General features: G+C 45.0%; 1 protein-coding gene across 1 annotated transcript; it reads right to left on the bottom strand.

The window, feature by feature from the left end:
• Positions 1–294: 294 nt before the first annotated feature.
• Positions 295–7,556, bottom strand: LOC310758586 (uncharacterized protein). The gene is made up of 5 exons (XM_083605265.1): positions 6,343–7,556; positions 6,066–6,147; positions 5,440–5,522; positions 2,022–2,148; positions 295–1,424 (listed from the first exon to the last, which is right to left on the bottom strand). Exons 1-5 carry the CDS (start codon positions 6,766–6,768, stop codon positions 508–510), a joined length of 1,635 nt encoding a protein of 544 aa, XP_083461391.1. The 5' UTR covers positions 6,769–7,556; the 3' UTR covers positions 295–507.
• Positions 7,557–8,073: the final 517 nt, after the last annotated feature.

Here is an 8,073-nt window from a genome sequence, read left to right as displayed (position 1 = left end):
ACAGGAAAAAGCAAGGGGTGAGAAGGTGAAAAATGGCTTTGTCATGTATAATGAGATAAGAATCCAATGTCTTTGTTCAGACCAGGTCTCTCCATGGTTTTAAGTTTGGTAATGAGTTGCAATTCAGCAGCTTCTCTTTCCAGTCTATTTCTGAAATTCCTTTGTAGTAATACAGCTACTTTGAGATCTTGTATAGAATGTCCTGGGAGATTGAAGTGTTCTCCTACTGGTTTCTCTGTCTTGTGATTCTTGATGTCCGATTTATGTCCGTTTATTCTTTGGCGTAAATGTTTGATGGGAAGTAAGATGTCCCTTCTGACTGAAGTTCTTTCCACATTCCAAGCACTGATATAGTTTCTCCCCTGTATGAATTCTTCGATGGGAAGTGAGACTATTCTTGCGAGTGAAGCTCTTCCCACATTCTGTGCACTGATATGGTTTCTCCCCTGTATGAATTCTCTGATGGGAAATGAGAAAGGACCTCCGATTGAAGCTCTTTCCACACTCCTAGCATTTATAGGGTTCATACCTTGTATGACTTCTTTGATGGCAAGTGAGAGGTCTCTTCCTACTGAAGCTCTTTCCACATTCCAAGCATTGATATGGCTTCTCCCCTGTATGAATTCTTTGATGGGAAGTGAGACTATTTTTGCGACTAAAGCTTTTTCCACATTCCAAGCACTGATATGGTTTCTCCCCTGTATGAATTCTTTGATGGAAAGTGAGACTATTCTTGCGAGTGAAGCTCTTCCCACATTCTAAGCACTGATGGGGTTTCTCCCCAGTGTGAATTGTTTGATGGGAAGTGAGCTGCCAGCCCTTAATGAACCCCCTTCCACATTCCAAGCATTTATATGGTTTCCCCACTCTGTGAATTCTTTCATGTGAAGTAAGGGTATCCCTCCGACTAAAATTCTTTCCACATTCCAAGCACTGATATGGTTTCTCCCCTGTATGAATACTTTGATGGGGTATGAGATGGTCCTTCCGACTGAAGCTCTTCCCACATTCCAAGCACTGGTATGGTTTCTCCCCTGTATGAATTCTTTGATGATCTGTGAGCTTAGCTTTCTGCCGGAAGCTCTTTCCACATTCCAAGCACTTATAGCGTTTCTCTCCTGTATGAATTCTTTGATGGGCCTTGAGCACAGCCTTGTGACTGAAGCTCTTCCCACATTTCAAACACTGATGGGGTTTCTCCCTGCTTTGAGTTGTTTTAGGGAAAGTGAGAAATGTCTTCTGACGAACCGTCTTACCATCTTCCAAGTACCGATAATGATTTTTCCCAATAGGATATATTTTATGGGAAGTAGAATGGGAGCTCAGACTATAACTCTCTCCACACTCCAAATATTTATACAACTTCCCCACTGTGTGAATGTTGTCACGGTTCCCCTTGTTCATAATTTCCAATCCATCAGCACCTGCAACAAAGAGAGAAACTGATTAGAGCCTCAGGAAGAAATGGAGCCCCAAATTATGGAAGACTGCTAATGAATGTTTGTGATAGATGAAGAACGGAAGGGAGTTAGATCTGAGGTCTTACTACAGGGTTCACTGCCTTTGTTGACTCTCATTGACGCCCAGATTGATGGGAACCTGAGATTCAAACAGCCTGGCATCTTCCAGGGTGGATTTTGTTTGACCTAATCGTGGAATCTCCTCCATCTATCTGCAAGGCCAGTTGTCTCTTTGGTCAACCAGAAAGTGACAGAAGCAAAAGCAGAAAACCTCACAGAAGCTGCTACTTCTGCCAACACATGGAAGGTTACATTCAAGAAGGTCTGGGCAGCTCAGACCAGCCTGGTCATAGTTTAAAAAGGCATATGTGGGGCAAGAATATTCGCAGACAGAACAGTAGATTCAAGGTGAGCTGTGGGGAAGGAGAATCCCAGATGCTGTCAAGCGCCATCAAAATATTGCAGGATTCTCACAGGTGGAGGTAGGGGTGTGTGTGTGTGTGTGTGTGTGTGTGTGTGTGTATTTCAAAACAGATACTATGATCCAGCAGGAAGCCTTACTGAGAGAGTCCACAATCCTACGATTCTCCTCCATGACTTCCTTATGCAGAGCTCTCTGGTCAGGATCCAGCAACGCCCACTCCTCCTCGGTGAAATACACAGCGACATCTTCAAAGCACAGAGGACCCTGAAGGAAAAGGAAAAAGGTCCTCTTCTGAGATAGCATAAAGATTATCTACTACACATTGCTCAGTTGTTTTCTGCCCGTTCATTGTTGTGTTCTTTTAATGGGATTATTTTGCTGCACGTTTTAGGTCTGGATGCCTATTTTAGCATTTCAATCATTTATTTTACTGTGCATTTTAATGATGGGTATTAATCTTTGTGTGAATGGGTGGAACTCCACATGCTGTTCTTCAAATTATTCTGTCTGTGGAAGTATTCCTGTCTGCCAGACAGAACGATCCCTTCCCTACTCCCGCTGTGCGATGCTTGGGCGGTGATGGGACCCTCCCTCTGCCCTACAGCCAACTTCAAGGGGCTCATGGGGGCACAGAGACAGGGAGGGGGGGAATCCCCACTTCCAGGTTAGCGCCTCCGGTAATGGCTGAATTCCTCTGATCGGGAGGAATTTGCTTCGTGGAAATTAGGGTCTGGCTGCCACGGCAAAGGCGGGGACCCACAAAAAATCACAGGCGGGAGAAGCCTGTGAACGTGGGATTCGGCTGGCACCTTTTGCGCCTCCCCTACTCGCGGGGAAACCTGGTTTCAGGGATCCGGAGCGACGTGGGGTGAGCGGCACGGTGCTTCGAATTGACTGCTTCTTTCACGGAGTGAAGCCGCATTGCTGTTGCCAGAGAGTGCTGACTTTTTCCTGTGGACAATTTGATCTTAAAACAACTACCCGTGAGTAGAACGGAAAATTGGATTTTTAAACGTCTTAATTTGGAACCGAAACGGGGAGGTTTCAAACAGGAAGTCCGCCTTCCCCTTTTGTAAATAGACTGAAGCAAAGAGGCTGCAAGCTAAAGTCTTGGAAAGCCTTCCGTAAAGGATTAAACTTCCATCGGCTAAAATTATCAAACCCCCCTTGGAAGCAGGAGAAGAGGGGGGAAATTTTGGATCGTGTAAGCCTGCAGGAGAGAGTGAAGAAAGTCAAATTACCACCGCTCTGAACCTGGAAATGGGCTGCTAGTAAGACTGACATTTTGGAAATGCTCATTGACTGTGAATAGATCGTTTGTTGACAGCTAGTTAAATAAGAGAAATACATTGTTTCCATTGTCTCCTTCTGCGTTTAAAAAGGAGTAAAAGTAACTGAAAATTGAAACTAAATTTATTGCTTGAACTGTGCTTAAAAGGATTGATACAAATAGAAATTGTTTCCCCCTAGAGGAAGCCTTTGAAATTGTTACATGAGCTGAGCTGGGGGAATTTCCAGCTGCAAGATAAAAAACTGTGAGAATCTGGGATTGACCTTGGAGCGTTAAGAATGTTGACAGAAGAAGCCTTAGTGGTTGCATTATGTAAGATAAATGATTCACTGGAACAGCTCCATAAGAAGATGGATGCGATGACTATAAAAATTGATAACTTGGAACAAAAAGTGACTAATTTGGGACAAAAAGTGAATATTAATACAGAAACTATTCAGGAATCGATACAGGGATCTACTTTGACATGGCAAATTGTGGAGAAGGCGGGGGAGAAAGTTGTTGTTGTTGAACCTAAAGTAGCACAAGTGGAGAGGGAGAGAGCCCCAGCCTTACAGATGCAATTTGATGACTATAAGTTGATGCTTTTTATGATTGAATTTAGAGAAAGTCAGATTTTGAGGATTGGAGCCCCACTTGGACTGGAGAAGGAAAGTTGGATAGATCCCTTCATGCAGGGATTTACTGACCTTTGGGACCTGGACTTGGGTCAGGAGGAGCCTGGAGTTGTGGGGACCGCCAGATTTGGAGGAACTTTGAAATACGTCCTGAAATATCTTTTGAATCTTAGTTTTAACTATGGAGATTTGGCTGACTTGTCGAGAAGGAATAAAAACATTGCTAGGTGGGAATTTCCCCGAGATCTATTCTTCAGCATCAAAGGAAGGAAAATAAGAACAAGATCAGGAGAAGACAAAGTAAAGTGCATGTATAAATATGAAGAAGACCTGCAGAAGGGACTTGGAGAAGTGTTAAGAGCCTCGGACAGAAGATCACCAGGTTGATGGACTAGATGGAATGGACGGAAATGACTGGCAGAATCCAAGACCAGGGAGAAGAGACGGTGGAAGAATATTGGAAAAAGTTTAAAGTCTATATATGGAAATAATGTAAAATTAATGAGTGTTAGAAAAATGTTGGAATGGAATTATACGGCTTTAGTAGAAATGTTATAAGGAATTACAGTGGTGCCTCACAAGACAATAAGAATCCGTTCCGTGATTCTCTTCGTCTAGCGGTTTTTTCGTCTTGCGAAGCAACCCCATTAGCGGCTAAGAGGATTAGCGCTATTAGCGATTTAGCGGCTTAGCGGCTATTAAAGGATTAGCGGCTAAGCTGCTAAAAGGCTATTAGTGGCTTAGCGCCTTTGAAAAAGGGGGGGAAAGTGGAAAAAAAATGGCGAGACTCGCAAGACGTTTTCGTCTTGCGAAGCAAGCCCATAGGGAAATTCGTCTTGCGAAGCACATCGCAAACGGAAAACCCTTTCGTCTAGCGGGTTTTCCGTCTTGCGAGGCATTCGTCTTGCGGGGCACCACTGTAAGCATAAATAAGTACTATAGCATTAATGGAAAATAAGGTTAAAATATGTTCAGATAACCAGATGACAGAAAATAGAGAAAGATGGAAAGGATTTGCTGAAATAATTAATAGAAATGGAATACAAAAAGGGAGGTGAGAGGAGGTCGATGAAACAAGGAAATGAAAGAGAGGGTATTGAGATGGTATGATGTGTGTTTTTTGAATTGTTTTTGCTTTCGTTTTGTTTAATGTGTTAATGTTGTGTTGAGTATTGTTTATATATTGAACTGTATTGTTTTTTCTTTCTTTTGCTTTTGCTTTTTTTCTTTTCTTTTCTCCTTTTTGTAAGGTTTAAAAGTAATAAATATTATTTTATAAAAAAAGGGAGGAGGGGAATCCCCTTGTACAGCTGATGGGGCTGCTGAGGTGAATCCCGGCCACTGTTTGCTATGGCTTCTCAACTGCTTAAAAGCCTGATTAGATTTTGGCATCTAACGATCAATATAGAAATATACCTGCAGCTAATGATAAATCATAATAATAAAAGTGACATTCCGAAGCCCAGTTAAGGAGAGATGGCTGTTCATTCCTGTCAGCACATAGAGCTTCTCGAATGGCATTGTCCATCTTTGTTCAGGACCGAGGCTTTGACAGAAGCCAAGAGGAGGAGAAATTCTTTCCGGCCCAGAGGCTCCCTGGCTGCCCCACTCCTCTGACTCTTTCCCCACAAAGCTCTTTCCCCATACCAGATCTGTTTCCACAGCTGCTGCTTCTCCTCCATTCTCATGAAAAGATGGATGAGGAGGTCTGGGGGGCATCCATCTCTCACCTGCAAGAGACAAAGGTCAATGGCAAGCCATCAGCTCCTGCGTCTCTCAGAGGTTCACCATAAAAAAAATTCCTTCTAGTAGCACCTTAGAGACCAACTAAGTTTGTTATTGGTATGGGCTTTTGTGTGAATGTACACTTCTTCAGATACACTGAAACAGAAGTCTCTTTCAGAAGTCTGGTTCAGTGTATCTAAAGAAGTGTGCATGCACACGAAAGCTCATACCAATAACAAACTGGTCTCTAAGGTGCTACAGGAAGGAATTTTTTAATATTGTTTCGCCTATGGCAGACCAACACGGCTACCTACCTGTAACTAGAGGTTCAGCACTTAGAGATAAGTGCCATAGATGTGCCATGGAAAAGGTCTTGCTTGTTGAGTGCATTTTGACATTGTACCCATTTCAAATTTTTGTTCTGTCAAAATACATCTCCCCTCCTTTGGGCTCTTGGCCCCAAGTGCTCCCCCCCCCTAAAGATGAACAGAACCCAAAGATTAGTTTCAAGATCCACAGAATGAGAAGAAAGACGAGTTCCTCCTTACCCAGTGGCCTCCCTCTGGCGTCCAACGGAGTCTTTTCTGCCTCACAGGAATCCAGGCCCATTTCCGCAAAGAGATCCTTTCCCTGAAAGAGTAACAAGGATTTAAAACAGAGAATGGGGAGAAGGATTAGAAAAGGAATGATCGGAGCAAACACTTTAGGGGAGCAGATTTCATCCCTTGCTTCTCCAAAGAGGGCGAGCCGTTAGGAGAGCGTCTTGGAAGGCTCCCTGTCTTGCCTGGAGCCCCTTGGGAGTTTCCAGAGGAAAGTCTCTCTCACCTGCTGCTCTGCTTGCTTCCTCTCCTCTGCCTGACTCAGGAGGAAACCTTCAGCCAGGGCTACAGCCTGGGAAGTGGTCTCCGCTCCACATTCCCTCACCCAGCTCTCCATCTCCAGCGGAAGGACAGCCAGGAACTGCTCCAAGATCACCAGGTCCAGCATCTGAGCTTTCGTATGACTTTCTGGCTTCAGCCACCGACAGTTGAGGTGGTGGAGTCGGCCGCAAGCCTCTCGGGGTCCTTTGGCCTCCTGGGAGCAGAACTGTCTCAACTGCTGGCTCTGCACCTCTGAGCAGAGGGTGTCCTCCTCACTTGGGATCTTCTGCTCTGAATTTCCCCCAAATCTCCCACTGCTCCCAGTTTGGAGGGCAGGGCCTCCTCCTGCTTCAGGGCCAGCTGAGGCTTGCTCATCCATCTGGGCTCTCATGAAGCCTCCAAGAGATCGGAAGGAATCCTTTCGCTTTCTGCCAAGTTCTGATGGTCCAATCTAGAGGTGCTAGCAAATCCTACAAAGCAAACATATTGGTCTGTTATCAGACTGATACATGGTCAGGAGAAGAGAAATGTTTCCTGAGCAAGCGTGGCTGAGTCTTGCTAGGAGCCAGGGCTGGACTGCACCACAGCCCCGACTCTGAACTTCCATTAACAGGAAAAAAGGAAGAAGAAAGAGATGGAAGCCTCTAGCCCTGGTCTATGGAAAGAGACCATGCGGAATTGCCTCACTGACAATTTCATGACCCAGAAGGCGGAAGAAACAAGAAGGGGATCATCTCTCTTGGACCTGGTCCTCACCAACAGATGGGAACTGATCAACAAAGTGGAAGTACTGGGAAACTCGGAAGTGATCATGTCCTCTTGAGGTTTCCTGAGACAGAGGGAAACGAAAGCTGAGTGTAGTCAGGAATTCACTTTAAGGTGGCCAATTTTAAAAGGCTTAAGGAGATACTGGGCGAGATCCTATGTTCTGAAATGCTAAAAGAAATGGGAGCTTCTTCAAGGTGAAATATTGAAGGCCCAAATGCAGGCAGTCCCAACAGGAAAGAAAAGTGAGAGGCATCTAAGGAAAACAGTGTGGCTGCATAAGGAAAGTGATGCCCAACCTAGTAATCAAAGAATAAATGATGTAAGGAGGGAGCTGAAGTCCAGGATCGGAAAAGTGGGAGTAACTGGACACCTGGCTTCTTCAAGTGAATTCCGATCTCCAGGACCTGCTGAGCTGCAGGGGTTTCTCGAAAACAAGTCATGCCAGACCCATCTGGCAGCTCCCAGATTATTGGCTGGGCTGCCTTTATTATGGCATTTCTGTCCCACCTTTTTCTCCAAGGATCTCCCGGGGGCATCCATGCGTCTACCCCTCCTCACTGAGTCCCCACAACAATGGGGCTCCGTTCAAGGTGCTGCCATGAGGGGTTCACTTGGACCCCAATCTCTGAGGAGCCTCTGGAGCAGAGCCCACCGCTAAGCACCAACTGTTATGTCACAGACTCACTCATTATCGGTGACCCACCAAATTTCTACCTTTTGCCACAGGCTGGGGGGGGGGGGCTTTTGTGTGAGGGAAAACCTAGTGATTTGCAGTCTGAGGCAGGAGTTGGTCAAACCAGAAAAGCTTTTTTTTTAACACAAAATGTTGGTGAAAGAAGGTTGGGTCAGGAGAGGCATTCTTTCAGGTAGAAGTTAAGTTATTCTTAAACTAAACTCAAAGATGTCAAAGGCCTAAACACAGCGTCTC

This window comes from Podarcis filfolensis (genome assembly GCF_964270895.1).
Source record: "Podarcis filfolensis genome assembly, chromosome: 3".
NCBI lineage: Eukaryota > Metazoa > Chordata > Lepidosauria > Squamata > Lacertidae > Podarcis > Podarcis filfolensis.
Note: the sequence above shows the minus strand (reverse complement) of the source record. Positions and strands in the feature narration are given on the sequence as shown.

Excerpts from the sequence above, each read along its gene's own strand:
- LOC310758586 (XM_083605265.1), bottom strand. The coding sequence starts at position 6,768 with ATGAGAGCCCAGATGGATGAGCAAGCCTCAGCTGGCCCTGAAGCAGGA. Across the intron at positions 6,148-6,342 it reads GGAAGCAAGCAGAGCAGCAG|GGAAAGGATCTCTTTGCGGA; the intron begins GTGAGAGAGACT and ends TTACTCTTTCAG. Across the intron at positions 1,425-2,021 it reads TAGGATTGTGGACTCTCTCA|GTGCTGATGGATTGGAAATT; the intron begins GTAAGGCTTCCT and ends TCTTTGTTGCAG.